At 34.9% G+C, this 17,090-nt stretch overlaps 3 protein-coding genes across 6 annotated transcripts; all 3 read left to right on the top strand.

Annotated features, from left to right (window-relative positions):
- The first annotated feature begins 2,560 nt into the window (after positions 1-2,560).
- Positions 2,561-5,760, top strand: LOC107951734 (histone H3.3). The gene is made up of 5 exons (XM_016886874.2): positions 2,561-4,351; positions 4,758-4,831; positions 4,930-5,006; positions 5,102-5,192; positions 5,284-5,760. Exons 2-5 carry the CDS (start codon positions 4,760-4,762, stop codon positions 5,452-5,454), a joined length of 411 nt encoding a protein of 136 aa, XP_016742363.1. The 5' UTR covers positions 2,561-4,351; positions 4,758-4,759; the 3' UTR covers positions 5,455-5,760.
- A 2,280-nt stretch (positions 5,761-8,040) lies between these two features.
- Positions 8,041-9,566, top strand: LOC107951735 (histone H3.3). Of its 4 annotated transcripts, none has more exons than XM_016886875.2 (5): positions 8,041-8,220; positions 8,617-8,690; positions 8,789-8,865; positions 8,962-9,052; positions 9,144-9,566. In XM_016886875.2, the coding sequence occupies exons 2-5, from the start codon at positions 8,619-8,621 to the stop codon at positions 9,312-9,314; spliced, it is 411 nt and encodes a 136-aa protein (XP_016742364.2). In that variant the 5' UTR covers positions 8,041-8,220; positions 8,617-8,618; the 3' UTR covers positions 9,315-9,566. The 4 variants fall into 4 exon arrangements, with proteins under 4 accessions (XP_016742364.2, XP_040937939.1, XP_040937944.1 ...); XM_041082005.1 differs by having other exon boundaries at positions 8,179-8,507; XM_041082010.1 differs by having other exon boundaries at positions 8,214-8,283.
- Positions 9,567-12,713: 3,147 nt separating this feature from the next.
- On the top strand, positions 12,714-16,229 carry LOC107951733 (pentatricopeptide repeat-containing protein At4g02750). The gene is made up of 2 exons (XM_016886873.2): positions 12,714-13,922; positions 14,286-16,229. The coding sequence occupies exons 1-2, from the start codon at positions 13,115-13,117 to the stop codon at positions 15,245-15,247; spliced, it is 1,770 nt and encodes a 589-aa protein (XP_016742362.1). The 5' UTR covers positions 12,714-13,114; the 3' UTR covers positions 15,248-16,229.
- The last annotated feature ends 861 nt before the right edge of the window (positions 16,230-17,090 follow it).

Raw genomic sequence — 17,090 nt, 5'->3', positions numbered from 1 at the left:
ATGAAATCCCAACTAACTCTGTCATAAGCCTTCTCCAAGTCTATTTTAATAGCCATCCATTTCCTTTTCTTCTGACTCCTCATAATATAAATCACTTCTTGAGCTAAGATGATATTTTCATTAATGTTTCATCCTGCAATAAAACCAGCTTGCTCCTGTATAATAATTTTAGGAAATATGTGTTTAAACCGATTTGCAATAACCTTCATAGTCAACTCGTAAAGAACAGAACATAGGCTTATAGGTCAAAATTGACCAAAATTATCTGGATTCTGAACCTTCGGAATGAGAACGATCAAAGTATTATTCAAATTAGGATCAAAAGAATTTCTGTTGAAAACCTTTTGTACCCAGCCGCAAACTTCTCCCCTTATAATGCCCCATTGATTCTAGAAAAAAAGGGCGTGAAAACCATTACTGCCTGGGGCCTTCAAAGGTGCCATATCAAACATAGCCTCATTGATCTCTTCATTTGTCACCAGTCTTTCCAAGAAGCCAATATCCACTGGATCAAGCTGGGGGAAACCACAATGAGACAAGCTTCCCATAGGATCAGGAATTTCTCTATACAGTCTTTGAAAAAACTTATTTGCCTCATCTTCTATATCCTCAAGATCATAAATCCAATTACCATCAGAATTGCGAATGGCAGTAATGCGGTTATTTTTTTTCCTTAGCAGAGTACGAGTATGGAAAAACTTTGTATTTCAGTCTCCAAATTTTAGCCAATCGCATCTTGCTTTTTGCTTCTAAAGAAGTTCTTCATGATGTAGAATAGTTTCGAGTTTTTGTCTAATGACCAAATCCACCTTATTCAAATGAGGAGAACCGGAGAAATCTCCAGTCTTCTAGATGCTGGCAATTCTTTTAAGAAGGCCTCTCTTGAGAGTGGTAATGTTACCATAAACTTGTTTATTCCAATTCTTAAGATCAATAGTGAACTTACCAAGGGTATCAGACATATTCCCTGAGTATTCCCACTTCTCTTTAAGAAAATCATCAAACACTGGGTGCTCAGTCCAACCAGCTAAAAATCTAAAAGTCTTTCCTTTGGGAAGTATATTACTCGAATTCAGGGACAAGAGGGGGGTCAGTGATCTGACTTAATCTTTGGAAGGTGTGTAACCACGCCATTAGGAAAATTACAAAGCCAGGCTTCATTTGCTAGAGCACGATCTAGCCTCTCAAAACAAAGAACCCCTATGCCAAGTGAAAGGCGGCCCCTTAAAACCTAAGTCGTAAAGCTCCGCAGAATCAACAAAATCACCAAAATGTGGACATCTCTTGCCCCTAGTGAGCCCCCCAGATTTTTTCGAAGAGGAGAGAATTGCGTTGAAATCTCTAATGGAGGTCTAGAGGCTCTGGTCAAGTGGAATAGATTTCATTAATTCACTCTAAAGATTTTGACATCTTTGTCTATTAGAACACCCATAAACAAAGGCGAAGAAAATAGGATGAGACAAGGATGAAGGCCAAACCCGAGACATAATAAAATACGGATGGCTACGAATCACATCATGACGAACAGAGTCTCTCCATCCTAGCTAAATGCCCCCTGAATATCCAATTGCTTCTACTCGATGTGAATACTGGAAACCCAACTTAGCAATAATATTGTCAGCATTAGACCCACTGACTCTCGGTTCAAATAGATTAATAATATCCGGTTTGTACTCGATATTATATTCCCAAAAAAATTTGGGAAATTTCACACTTGCATATCCCTGACAATTCCACGACAAGATAGTGATATTCATTAATAAAAATTAAAAAGTTGGGATAACATACCTAACTGTTCAGACTGATATTGTTATCCGTCTTTGATCCAGCACCATCAACCTCAGCATTTGAGCACTCATTGAGGATTTGAGGGGATAAAAGTTCAGCCACTGTTTCCATAGATTTAGCTAAAGGAACACGCGTGGTTCCCGAGGATTTAAAACGGTTCCCTCGACCTTGTAGAGCGATATAAGCTCTCTTAGAACTTCGGCTACCCCTGTCTTTACCCCCACCTCTTCGATCTTTGGAACCATTAGATTCCGATTGCAAGTTAAAATTGGGGATTCCACAGATTTCGAGGTTAAATTATCCTGTATAGATAAATAAAAATTTTTATTAAAACTAAAAGCAGAGTGCTTACCTGGATCAAGGGTATTATCAGATATAGGGACGATAAAAACCTCGGATTCGTCAAAAATCGGATTATAATAAGCTTTAATATTTTCTAAATCCTCAGCTTCATTGTTTTCTTGTACGTTAGAAACCAAATTGCCTTGAGAAATTGCGCATTCCAAATAAATGTTTTTTGGTATATCCACCTTTTTTGTTCCTGCGCCATTAGAAATAACCAAATTAGAATTAGAAAAATTTCCAAAAGCCTTCCTGTTATTTTCCCATAATCCGCTTACTCCCATTGGCCTTTTTCCTAGGCTCTTGTAATTTTGGCCCAAATTTTTCTACCCATTTTTGCTCGTTATTTCCTTCCCGATGGGCCTCTTAGAAAAACCCAAATCCATCAAGTCTCTTTGACCTGGCTCACTAGCCGATTAATCCACTTCAATAAAATCCCTAAAATCCCTACTCCTTGCCTTGTCTGCCATCTTATCCCCTAGATCATTCCCAAAAATCCTCTCTGCAGACTGTCCCGATTTCACTCCCAAATTTTCATCCTCTAACAGCACCGAAATCTGGAACCAATAGCGACTTTATTCTGATTCGCCGGAGCCTCCGTTTTGTTTCCCCACTTTTCTTGCCGAGAAGACCTCATTTCCACCAGCATCCATGGCCCGAAATTCGGGTTGGTGACTGATACAGGTTTTTCCTCGTTCAAGCACCCCGCCAGAAAAGATCCCTCCATGGCTGTTGACTACTCGGGAGAATTATTTGCCGAGTTCGCCAAATTCGCAAATTTCTGGTTCGCCATAGCCGAAGTACACAAATCTTTAACATGTCCGTATTTGCCACACACAAAACACACAGTCGGAAGGGCCTCATATTTGACTCGTTGAGTAACTCTGTCAACATATATTTGTAAAATCAGTGGCCTATCTAGATTGATATAACCGGCTAATCTTGCAAAACGGCCTCTGGTCTGATTTTCAGTTTGTAAATCCAGTTTAACCACCTTTCCAATAAGGCCCCCGATAGCCTCAATGATTTTCCGTTTATACAAATGGCTCGGGAGATTCGACAATCGAATCCATGTTAGCACCATACTCGGGTAAGGTTGCATTGGATTGAAATGCTTAGACCAAGGTTGTACGGTCAGGTACTAGCCATAAACTGTCCACGGACCCTGTGAAAGAGCTTTGTTGTAATATCTAAGATCCTGAAATTTCACAAAAAAATATCCGTTAGCGATATCCATTAACCGAATAGAATTCACAGGCTTCCAAAGAAAAAAGAATGCAATTATAAATGGTGTTATAGCCAATGTTTCGCCCTAGGAGTTTAACGATGACTGTCAACTCCATTTCTTTGAAAATGATTTCCTTGACCCGATCCGAAAACTCAATCGCAGGAATCCCATCAATGATTGATGTATTAACGTCTCCTTCAAGTAACTCGAATTCATTTTCATTCACGGTAGAAGGCACTGCCCGAACTGAGTTAGTGACATCATCTTGTTTCCCTAGTAATTTGTCTTTCCACTACACGATCTATTGTGGCACGGGATCCACAGGCATAGAATTTTCATCGTCAACAACAGACTCTTTAAATCTCACTTTTTGGGTGTTACGATCACCGTTGGAGTGAGTGTCACCCTCCCCAACATTGCCGGAAATTTGCGAAGTTGAGAGCATTTTAATTTTCAATGTTCTTTGTTATGCTCTTTTAAGTTTTGAAAATTTAATTTTTTAAGAATGACTAACTTGCTCATTATTGAAATTGAGATGGACTGAAAAAGTAGTTTTTACCATTCGAATCCCATCCTTGACAATTACATTGACCTATTCTTAAGCAAATGCTAAATTCATCAGTGCCAAATCAAAATTTTCTACTTTTAATTTTGTGTTAAATCCTCATAACATCTTCGTAACCTTTCCCAAACATAAAACATTAGAGCTAAAAAGAATTTTTCGTCGACCAATAAGAATCAAGCACTCAACGATCACGATCCGTGTCTTCCCTCTATAATCTAATCCCAACCGTCCTTCTCCTCTCAGAAAACACAACTTGTGGCAGTTTTTACCGTCAGATTTCATACAAAAGAAACACACGGATAGTAAATACTAACCGTTAGATCAACTTCATTAACAACCCCCGCAACCTTCTACAAATAGCTCTTAATTGCATCACTTTTCAAACGTTTGATCCAGAAGATAACAAAGCGTTTGTCTTAGATCTCAGAGTTAGTCACCTTCTCTCGCTCTCTTAGCTTTTATTTATTTGTTTATTTTTATGATAAATTAGGGTTTGTAAATTCTGATTCTTCTATTTTGTTTTTGTACTTCATGTTGTGTAAGTTGAATTAGGGAAATAGGGGAGGTAAGGTAGAATTAGGTTGAGTTTATTTATAATTAGGGTGCTTTTTATCGGTTCTGAGTTCATTTAGGACCTTCGACTTCTGTTTTAATTATTATTCTGATTTTCTTTTTTGGCTTAGAAGTTTTCTAGTTTGAAAATTAGGGCTTTTGGGAATTATACAGTAATTATCTAAGATCTGGCTTTTCTGTGTTATGTTTGGTAGTTCATGAGAAAGTGTAACTAGTTTTATTTTTTTTAATTGTCTTTTTAAATTATTCATATCTTTGCAGAGATGGCCCGTACCAAGCAAACTGCGCGTAAGTCGACTGGTGGGAAGGCTCCAAGGAAGCAACTTGCTACCAAGGTGATTCATTGTATTGCATTCAAAACATTATACGGTTTACCAAATTTGAGCTTTCTTGTTCTGTAATTAACTTCTGATATATCTCTGTTGTATAACAGGCTGCCCGTAAATCTGCCCCAACCACCGGTGGTGTGAAGAAGCCTCATCGCTACCGTCCTGGAACTGTTGCTCTTCGGTATTCTTTCATATTTTCTAAACATTGTTCTTGTTCTTATGAGTGTGGGTGTTTCGTTTTATGGGTTTTTAACATATTGTAATTCATTTTTACAGTGAAATTCGAAAGTACCAGAAGAGTACTGAGCTTCTTATCAGGAAATTGCCTTTCCAGAGGCTTGTTCGTGAAATTGCCCAGGACTTCAAGGTACGGAATATCTCTATTATTGTGTCAATTCCTTGGCAATTGATGGTATTGTCTTTTGGTTGACAATCATTGATATGATCTTTGTTTGCAGACTGATTTGCGTTTCCAGAGCCATGCCGTTCTTGCTCTTCAGGAAGCTGCAGAAGCATACCTTGTGGGTCTCTTTGAAGACACCAACCTGTGTGCGATCCACGCCAAGCGTGTTACTATAATGCCCAAGGACATCCAGTTGGCTCGTAGGATCAGGGGCGAGCGTGCTTAATTTCCAAGTGTGTTGATCACTTAACTTAGAATGGAGAAACTGTTGTTTGTTGTTAGGCAGATGTATTGTACTATTTTTTTTTTATGTTTAATTTTATTCCTCTTTTAGGCCAATATTAAAAGATAGGTTTATCTTAGTGCTGAGGTTCAATGTTATGATGAAATGGGGTTATGGTGGAGAGTGTGATGTCTGATATTTTAATGGTTAAGAACACTCATGTCTGGTATAGTTTGTTTAAATGTGCTTCCTGATCAAAACTAGTGACTTCGAATATTTATTCATATATTGTAAAGCAAATCTTGTTTAGTCGTGTTGTGGAATCAGCCCGTGAAGAGAATATTTTGGAGGGGGCATGTTTAAATTTATGGGCTTAAATTTGTAAACCTGCCGGAAAGAGCGATTGAACCAGGTCGGTAATGAAAATGTGTCCTTGGGAAAAGTGGGATGCGTGATTTTCAGCGTATCTTATTACTGTGGTCAGCGTAAAATAAAGAAATGATATTGGTGCTTTTGTTAAGAGGCTCAAGATGTTTTGTGCTTACAAGTGGCATTTAAGGTGAAATTTTTGGTTCCAAGATTTTGAAGTTGATTCTATATTTACCTAAGATACTTCTTATTTAATAATTTGAGATATTAGAAAAAATGTATAATTACTTATTTAGGCCAACTTTGGAAAAAAAATCATTTTAGCTTTCAAATTAATTTTTTTATTTTTAAATATTTATATTTGTATCTTTTTTCAAATTATTCGAAAATTAAAGTTGAAACTATAACATCAACAATTAGTTATTTTTTAAAATATTGAAAATTCTTAGAATTATTTAAAAAATTGTAAAATAAACAATATTAAAAATATTAAAAATTAATTAATTTCAAATGTTGAGATTCAGAGTGTTAAAAATTTCAGTCATTTTAAGATGTTTTGATAAAAAAACTTAACTTCTAAAATTAAAGAAACGAGTAATTAAATGGTTAATTAAAATTTTTTTATTAAATTGTAACGTGAATAGGTCATTATTTCTAAAAACAAATTTGGCCCAATGAGCCTTGGAAGGAAATTAATTAGGTAATGTAGTTTTCGGGGGAGTAATTTGTGATGAGAATGGGAATGGGTGTCTTGGCTATAACTGTTATTTAGAAAAGTGTTCAGTCATTGATGCCGAACTTTAGGATATTTTGGATAGTCTCAAGCTAACCTAATGTAAAGGCCTTTGATAATGGAATAATCAAATCTTATAGTTTGGAGGTTGTTAAAACTAATTAAGGAAGCGTTCCTATAGTCTAGCACGTCAAATTCAACTTTGATTAGATATATACAAAATATTTTGGCACAAGAAAAACGGTGGTTCTTGCTTTATATTCCTAGAGAGTAAATCAAGCTACAGACTATTTAGTCAAACTAATTTTAATTAGAAAAAGGATTTGTAGATTTTTGATACCCTTCCTATGTCGTTTCTAACCTTTCTAAAATTAGACAAGATAGAGGATGTTTTTCTTTTCCGAGTATTTCTATATAATTAATTAGTTAATATCTTAAGAAAAAAAATTTGCCCAAAAATCAAGGCTCAAGTTGATTATTTATCTGTTTATATTTATTTGACCTAATTGAAAATATTGTAATATATTTAAAATCTTGTATAAAATTATAAAGAATGTTAAAAATGATTAAAGATCATAAATATTGTTAACTATGAAAAGATTTGTCAAAATAGTCAATTATAAGCCAAAATATCACATGTTATTAAGGACAAATAAAAATTTTCTTCAAAACACTTCTTACTCTTTTTTAAAAATAATTTTTAAATTTTATTTTTACTATTAATTATTATAATTTTTTACCATTTTTGTTAATATATATTTGAATTGTGTTTGGAATGAAGCGAAACAAATTTATATGTTACATCAAAAGGAGCTTTGATGTCTATTTCTCCCCTCTTTTAAACAAAAATTATTGGTAATGAAAGAGTTTTATTTTTTATTTTTTTTAATTTTGCTTTTGGGACTTCAATTCTGTGCATATATTTTTTTTAAGATGTAAATTGATTTATTAATTTTCATTAAGAGTTTTTTAATCCCTTTTGCCAAAAAAAATTATGATTTTTATAAATTTAAATAATCTTATAATTTTACTATCAAAATTATAATAAAATCTAAGTTCAAACTACTCAAAATTCTTTCTTAAATCTATTAAGGACTAATACCAAATTACAACAACTTTCATAATTTAACCCATGCATTCACCTATTTATAAGTAAATGTTAATCCAAATCAAACTTGCTATGTATATTTTTTAATAATCTCATTATAAATTATGATCATATCTGTTTTTTTTACACAATATTTAAAACTATCTAAAACCCCTCCCATCCCATAAATATAAAGATAATACACTTCAGGATACTTGAACTCAAATTCTTCTATATTGAACATTAAATTAATCCAAGTTTCTGTGGTAAATCCAACCTTAAAAACATTTGTGCTAAAAAGCAATTTTAGTCGACCAATAAGAATCAAGCAATCAAACCATCACGATCCGTGTCTTCCCTCTATAATCTAATCCCAACCGTCCTTTTCCTCTCAGAAAACACAACTTGTGACAGTTTTTACCGTCAGATCTCGTACAAAAGAAACACACGGATAGTATATCCGAACCGTCGGATCAACTTCATTAACAAACCCCCCAACCTTCTATAAATACCTCTTAATTGCTATCCTTTTCGAACATTTGAACCAGAAGATAAATAAGCGTTTGTCTCAGATTTTTGAGTTAGTAACCTTCCCTCGCTCTCTTGGCTCTTATTTATTTGTTTATTTTTATAGTAAATTAGGGTTTGTAAATTCTGATTCTTTTAATTTGTTTTTGTATTTCATGTAGTTTAAGTTGAATTAGGGAAATAGGGGAGGTAAGGTTGAATTTATTTATAATTAGGGCACTCTGATTCTGTTCTGAGTTCATTTAGGACCTTCGACTTCTGTTTTAAATCCTATTCTGATTTTCTTTTTTGGCTTAGAAGTTTTCTAGTTTGAAGATTAGGGCTTTTGGGAATTATACAGTAATTATCTAAGATCTGGCTTTTCCGTGTTATGTTTGGTAGTTAATGAGAAAATGTAACTAGTTTTATATTTTTTAATTGTCTTCTGAAATTATTCATATCTTTGCAGAGATGGCCCGTACCAAGCAGACAGCCCGTAAGTCGACTGGTGGGAAGGCTCCAAGGAAGCAACTTGCTACCAAGGTGATTCATTTTATTGCATTCAAAACATTATACGGTTTACCAAATTTGAGCTTTCTTGTTCTGTAATTAACTTCTGATATATCTCTGTTGTATAACAGGCTGCCCGTAAATCTGCCCCAACCACCGGTGGTGTGAAGAAGCCTCATCGCTACCGTCCTGGAACTGTTGCTCTTCGGTATTCTTTCATATTTTCTAAACATTGTTCTTGTTCTTATGAGTGTGGGTGTTTCTTTTTATGGGTTTTTTAACATATTGTAATTCATTTTTACAGTGAAATTCGAAAGTACCAAAAGAGTACTGAGCTTCTTATCAGGAAATTGCCTTTCCAGAGGCTTGTTCGTGAAATTGCCCAGGACTTCAAGGTACGGAATATCTCTATTATTGTGTCAATTCCTTGGCAATTGATGGTATTGTCTTTTGGTTGACAATCATTGATATGATCTTTGTTTGCAGACTGATTTGCGTTTCCAGAGCCATGCTGTTCTAGCTCTCCAGGAAGCTGCAGAGGCATACCTTGTGGGTCTTTTTGAAGACACCAACCTTTGTGCGATCCACGCCAAGCGTGTCACAATTATGCCCAAGGACATCCAGTTGGCTCGTAGGATCAGAGGAGAGCGTGCTTAATTTCCATGTGTGTGGATCAGTCGCTTAGAAAGAAGAAACTATTGTTTATTTTTAGGCAAATGTATTGGTTTTTTGTTTTTTCTAATCATCTTTTAGGCCATGATGGTAGTGGTAGGTTCAATGTGATGTGATGATGAAGTGGGGCGTCTGATATGTTAATGGACAATAGCTCATGTCTGGTATAGTCTGTTTAAATGTGTTTTTGCTTAATCGAAAGTTGCTTTGCCACACAGTAGTGGCTTTGGTTGTTTATTTGTTGCGAGTCAAACTTGTTTAATCGTGTCAGTTATTGATTTGGCTTAAGAAAATGTTGTGGAGGGTACAAAATCTTTGGTATGTTAGGGTGGTAACGTGAATTCATGGGCCTTTTTAGTGAATTGGCTACGAGTTTCCGAGAATGATTAATCAAATAGCCATTAACTGAACTAAATGACAATAAAAAATGTGTCCATTTGGAGTGTGGGCTGCTTTTTTATTTTTATTTTTTGAGTGGCAGCGATCACAAATCCCTAATTTGCTTATGGTCATTTTGGATTTGTTAAAAATAATAAATATATAATGTTGGTGCATTTTAGTATTTTATTTCACACGATGTTTTGTGCTTAGATGTGAACATCAAATAGTGGTATGAAAATCCAACTGAAAATTTTTGAATTTTAAAATGCAAAATAATGTCCAACATTAAATGGATTTTACATTACTGGAAATATGTCAAGCTCTCATTTAAAAGTTTGATTATCTTATGGGAGGCCTAATGTCTTCCCAACGTGGATAGTTGGTATTAAAAACAAGTTCGGGTTTTTTTTTTTAATAAAGAATTAAATGAGCTCCAAGAAATAAAATGGAACTGATCGAGTCCTTGGTGGAAAAATAAGTAATCTAGATAAATGTATGACATACGTGTTTATATCAATGTCAACATTCATTTGTCTTAAGTTAAAACGTTATTAAATTATAAAACAATGAACGCATTATAAAAGTATTAAAAATTACAAAAGTATTATTATTAAAGAATTATGGAACTTCATTAGAATCATAAAATGGTTATAATATTTTTAAAATTCTAAAGAAATTGTGAAATTATAAATATTATTAAAAAGGTCAAAATAATCACAGGACTGAAATAAAATGTGGCACAAATATATATGTGCAATAAATATACATAATTCCAAATTAGTGTTGATATTTCATCCCACCATCCATTAGTGTTGATATTTCATCCCACCATCCAAACACATTTTTACTTTTCATTCTTTTAAGGATTTTATGATTTTTCATAATAATTATTATTTTTACTATTTTTTTCGCAATATGACAAATCATGTTTAAAACAAATTTAAATATATATATGCCCATATTTAAATGAACTTAAACGTTTATTTGTCCAAATTCATTTTAGATGTGCATTATCATATTCTTTTAATTATCATTTTTTCTTAAATATATATCTATATCTTATGGCATGTGTAACTTTTCATTGCTTTTATTAGTCATATTAGCGATCATTAACGGTTAAACCGGTCAATGATAGTTTTGTTAATGGAAGGGCTTAATAGATTTCCTTTTTGCCATCACAAGCTCAATTGGATGCAAATTTTTCAGACTGAGAGATTAATTTGTTTAATTTCTTTTACTAAAAACTTTTAGTTCTATTTATTAAAAAAAAATCATGTTTTGTAATTTTAAATAATCATATAAGTTTCATCTCAAAGTTATAATAAAATCAAAATCCAAAATTTTCAAATTCATTGTTTTTATTGAAATCTAAGTAGTCTTCGACTTATATGGGAATTGTAAGTAATCTTGTCATATCAGAAACATTTTAAAGTACTCTTAGCAAGCGTACATGAAAGGTCAAGTTCAAATAGAACTTATGCATACCATTGATAGTATACATAATCGTTCAAAATAGGTCTAATCCATAATACCTACCTCATATTCTATTTATAATTTTCTATATTTGTAAATGGTTAGCTCAAATTAGTTTAAATTTTCCCGTACTAATATTTTTGGAAGATTATATATTTTTTTGTGATAAACAAGCAATCGGGTTACATCAAATTAAATTGTTCGAAAGCTCTACTAGCTTTATCTTGTTGGAAAATTTTTAAGACTTCATTAAAGGCGTCATCATAAACCTGTAAGCCTGTCTTCCATCCTAAACTCAACTTAGCCAACCAGTCAGCAATTAGATTAACCTCCCTAGGAACATACCTAATCCACCATTGTCCTTCAATTCTCGTAATCCGTTGGACCCTCCTGAGCACCGTGATTCCTGAATCCACCGTCACACTATCTTGTAATGCTCTGGCCACCTCTAGATTTTCAGTCTAAATCCTAACTTTTTTAAAACCTTTGCTAAGCAAAATAAGTATACCATCTAAAATATCCCATAGTTATAGTTTCAAAAACTGTGCATTTTCTCATATAGTGATTATACCCCAAGATTTAATTCCTATTCTAGTCACACAACACTCCACCATTAGAAGCACGTACAGAACCTCTATCCACTGCACCATCAGTGAATAAGTGTACCCACTTACCTATCAAGGGTGCTCGAGTATCAAAAGTATGTTCATTTGTTCATATCCATTATGGCTTAACTCATACTGCTGTGTCTAACTATAGGAAATTTTAACAATTTTAAGACTGTTCTTGGAAGATAAGCAAATTCTTATTCTTCCATATGCAACAAGCAATTAGTCCAAAAAGACAAGACTAGATTATTCCTCATCTAGGAAACCTTGTGGAACAAATAATGTTAGAATTTAAGCAATACTAGAGTCCCAGAGAAAAAATTGTGTTGTTGATCAAGTGGGGCAATATGCATCCACACTTTTTTCGCTGCCGAACAATCCCGAAACACATGAAGAGTATCCTCTGTTTCATGTTCGCATAACAAGCAAGAGCTGTTATACCCAATTCCCCATCAAGTATGCTTCGCGTTAGTAAGTAGCCTTTGCTTAGAAACTAACCAAAGGAAACTTTTGACTCTCAGCGACCCTTAATATTTCCATGTGTTCTTCCATAAGTCATCTTTAGAATTTCAAGAGTTTTCCTTTAAAGACCAAAGGGCACTTCGAACAGAAAAGGACCTTTATGCTGTACGTGTCCAATAACCTTATCCGATCCTGAAGAAGGGTGAGGAGGAGGAATACTTACTATTTCCCTAACCACATCCTTTGACAACCATATGCAAAAAAGGTCAAGATTCCAACTTCCATCCGGTGTAACCATTTCACTAAGAGGGCAATCCGAATTAAGATTATCAGGAGCATGTATTTGCATTATCAAAGGACCTGCTGTCGGAACCCATAAATACTTCCAACTACAAATGTTATTATCATTTCCTATTGACCAAGGTAAATTCTCTCGAAATAAGGGTCATAGCTTAGAAAGGGCCCTTCAAAAATGTAAGCATTTACTTCTAACAATGCTATCCGGTAATTGTTCTTTCAAATCATACTTCGCTCAAAGGACTTGTACCCGTAAGGTACGGTCCTTAGGTACCAAATTCACCCGATCTTCATAAAAGAACAAGATATCTTGATCTCTCATATACCGAAGTCCAAGACCACCAAGAGACTGAGGTTGACTCATGGAGTCCCAGCCAACTAATGTCATCTTCATATTTTTTTAAAGTATACATTTGTATTTCATGTTTAATAGTTTTTTATATAAACATTTTTCTTTTATTAAATTGTTAAATTAAACCCATCTTTCTTGCACAAAAACTCGCCCCACTCAAAATTCCAATTTCTATTTCTTCTCATGTAATAATAATTCAGTATTTTGCTGTCATGCTCCTTCGCTTTTCCCTCCAATCCACACCCATAATCTCTCCCTCTCTTCTCCCCATATTTCAAATTCCTTTCGCTTTCAAAGCTCTTCTTTACGCAGCTAAGTACCACTCCTTCTCTGCTCCCCGTGTCTATGATTGCAACGTTAGGATCCGGGAGCTTTCACGGGCCGGTAACATTAAAGCTGCCTGCCAACTGTTCGATAATATGCCAACTCCCGACGTCGTCTCCTGGAACTCTATCATTACCGGCTACTGGCAGAATGGGTTTCTTCAGGAATCGAAGAAACTTTTTATTTCAATGCCTGATAGAAATATACTCTCCTGGAACTCCATGATCGCCGGTTGTGTCGAAAATGGATACTTAGATGAAGCTTTCCAGTATTTTAAAGCAATGCCTGAGAGGAATACCGAGTCGTACAATGCGATGATGTCAGGGTTTATAAGATGGGATAGAGTGAAAGAAGCTGAAATGCTTTTCCAAGAAATGCCTAGAAAGAATGTGATTTCTTATACAGCAATGATGGATGGGTATATGAAGGTAGGGGAATTTGAGAAGGCGAGGGCTTTGTTTGATGAGATGCCGTATAGAAATGTTGTTTCTTGGACGGTGATGATTAGTGGGTATGTTGATAATGGCAGGTTTGATGAAGCCAAGGAGTTGTATGAGCGGATGCCCAGTAAGAATGTTGTTGCTATGACGGCTATGATAACTGGGTATTTTAAGGAAGGAAAGGTGGAGGATGCTAGGACCTTGTTTGATGGAATTTGGTGCAAAGATCTACCCTGTTGGAATGCAATGATAACAGGTCTGTTTGCTTCTTTATCTACAATAGAGTGTCTGTTTTGCTATTTTTGATGATCATATAATGACAAAATTGGAATAAAATTGTAGTAATCGTACTTTGATCCGAATCAGAAGATGTATAGTAGCTGCACTGTGTTCCTTTCATTTCTTGAGGGAAAAAATGCTTAGTATGTACTAGTTGATGCAGAATATAGTTTACAATGGCTTTGCAAACATCTGATACAAAAAAGTGTCGTGGTTGTTGACTTAGGAAATATTGCTTTAGATATTGAAAAGCTAAAGATCCTTTCATGTTTTAGAAGGGAGGTTACTTTTTTTTTTTTCAAAAGTTTGAAGGCTAAGGTGATTGTAATATATGGTGCAGGTTATACACTAAATGGGATAGGAGAGGAAGCACTTAAGTTGTGTTCAGAAATGGTTAAGCTGGCTATCCAACCGGATATTTTCACCCTTGTTTCTGTTTTCACTGCTTGTTCTGGTCTTGCATCAGTTAAGGAAGGCAGGCAAATGCACGTGCTTGTTATAAAATATGGCTTTGAATCAGATGTTTCTTTGTGTCATTCCTTGATTACTATGTATAGTAAATGTGGTAGCATTCTTGATGCTGAGCAAGCTTTTAGACAAATGAATGGAGCATGCCTTGTTTCATGGAATACAATCATTTCTGCATTTGCGCAGCACGGTCTCTATGAAAAGGCTGTTGATTTCTTCAACCAGATGGAAGTGGTTGGTGTTAAACCAGATGGGGTAACTTTTCTTAGTTTATTATCAGCTTGTGGTCATGCAGGGAAAGTAAATGAAAGTATGGACTTCTTTGACCTAATGGTAAAAGAATATGGGATTTTTCCTGGACCTGAACACTATTCTTGCTTGGTTGATATACTGAGTCGAGCAGGTCAGCTGGAAAAGGCATCAAAAATAATACGATTGATGCCTTTTGAAGCTGATGCTGGAGTCTGGGGTGCTCTTTTAGCTGCCTGCAGTGTTTACTTGAATGTAGAATTAGGGGAATTAGCAGCTAAGAAAATTGTGGAATGGAATCCACATCATTCTGGCGCTTATGTTGTTTTGTCTAATATATATGCTGCGGCTGGCATGTGGGATGAAGTCACAAGAGTGAGGCTACAGATGAAAGAGCAAGGAGTGAAAAAGCAATGTGCATATAGTTGGATGGAGATTGGTAATAAGGTGCACCACTTCCTTGGAGGGGATATCTCTCATCCGGACACCAATAAGATTCATTTAGAGATTAAGAGTATTAGCTTACAAATGAAAGCACTGGTTAATATCGCAGAAATTGATTTGTTGTGGAGTAGTTTTGATTGACATATATCTCAATGTGAGTTGTGATTCCAGATAGAAAATGTGCATTCATTTGGTTACAAACCAACAAGGATATCTTATGCCAAGGGGGGAAAACACATTTCACTGTCTCTCTAGTCATAGAATTTCAGGAGAAACAGGGAAGTCATAACTGTTGGTAGGAACTTGTGAAAACAAGTTGTGAACATAGCCTGTTGTTGTTCTACTTATCTGCTATCAACTCCTTGGCTGCTCTGTTTGTGACTGACAGCAGTGGTGGCAGTTACTGATTATTTCGGCTTATGCCACAAATTTGGTGACAGGGAAGAAATTGATCTTCAGCCTTCTACTCATATACTTAGATACTATGTTGGCATAGTTCTTCTTTGCATATTATCAGATAGGGAGCGGATTTTATGGTGGAATTCATGCTAAAAGATAGTGCGAGTGTGTTCTACCTTAGTTGTTTCTTACCTGTGAGTGACTGTGACCAATGTCTTAAAAATTGTCTGATCAATGAAGGAACACCTGTTTTAAAGTAGCTATGTTTGGCCTTCAATTGCATTGGCTCATAACTCTGGACAATTAGTTATTATCATCTAGATTAGGTAGGGTGGATTATGATCTGGCAGGTGGTGCTGGTGGCTGGTTCTTCCATTGGATTCTGGCTTCATTTGTTGCATTTTACCTTATCTTCGCAGGGATGGAATTGGTAGGGATTAATGGGTATCTCTTGCATACCTGTGCGGAATCATCGGAAGAGATGGGACTAACTGAATGATATACCTCCATGCAACTGAGAACACGAAAGCCAGTATCCACTGCATTTGCTTGAAGGACATCAGTAAAAATTAAAGATCTGTTCACTCTATTTGTCATAGCTTTGTTTAATTCCTATTCCTTCAATCTGTTGTATATGGTAGAAAGTTGAAAAGAAAATGAGATTATGGTTTTAATTGTAAATCATGTTAAAGATGAATGATGAAAGAACGGAGCAATTGGAATAGATAGTGTTACATGTGACCACTTAGTTCAAATCAACTACTTTGACCAAGAGAAGCGAAGAGGGAGAAGCTCGCTCTACTTGTAGTCGAGGGGCTCACTAGACGCCCCGTGATCATCATACACAAACTACGTCTTTTTGCAATGTCCAGCTTGTGGTTAACACTTCAAATCACATCAAACACACTTCGGGGTTTCATACATATACCATGACTCAATTATGTGTTCTCTTTAGCCAAGGTTCAATTTTATTATTAGTCCTTATATTTTACAAAAGTTGTAAATTTAATCTTTCTACTTTAATTTGGTCATTCTTAGTCCTTGTACTTTTCAATTATTAAAGTTTTGGTCCTTACCATACAATATTTTTAATTTCACTAAGTTAAGTTACACTATTTCCAAAACTTGATGCACTAAACATATTATTATATGTATAATGTCATGTCAACTTGTTATTTTCACATAACACTTATTAAAAACTTGGTTAATGGATTAACTGTTGTCATTTTATATCAAGCCTAAACTTTCAAAAATCGAAAAGTATAAGGACTTAAAATGATCCAATTGGAGAATGTGGATCAAATTTACAGTACGTATAGTACAAGGCTAGTAATTGAATTTAACCAAACGGATATAAATGATACTCTCAAGACTAAAGTTTTAAAAGTTTTTTAAAATTCAAAAAGTAAAAGAATTAACATTAATCAAATTAAAGTGTAAGGACTAAATCCACAACTTTCTTAAAGTACATGGACTAAGGGTAGAATTTAAGCATTAGCCAATCAAAATAATGTAAAAGGATCCACTTCAAAAGTTATACATACCCTCTCCACTAATCACCAATAACACTTTGAAAACTCTATCA

This window comes from Gossypium hirsutum, chromosome A02 (genome assembly GCF_007990345.1).
Source record: "Gossypium hirsutum isolate 1008001.06 chromosome A02, Gossypium_hirsutum_v2.1, whole genome shotgun sequence".
Taxonomy (NCBI): Eukaryota; Viridiplantae; Streptophyta; class Magnoliopsida; order Malvales; family Malvaceae; genus Gossypium; species Gossypium hirsutum.
The sequence above is the reverse complement of the archived record's forward strand: the minus strand, read 5'-3'. Positions and strand labels throughout refer to the sequence as shown.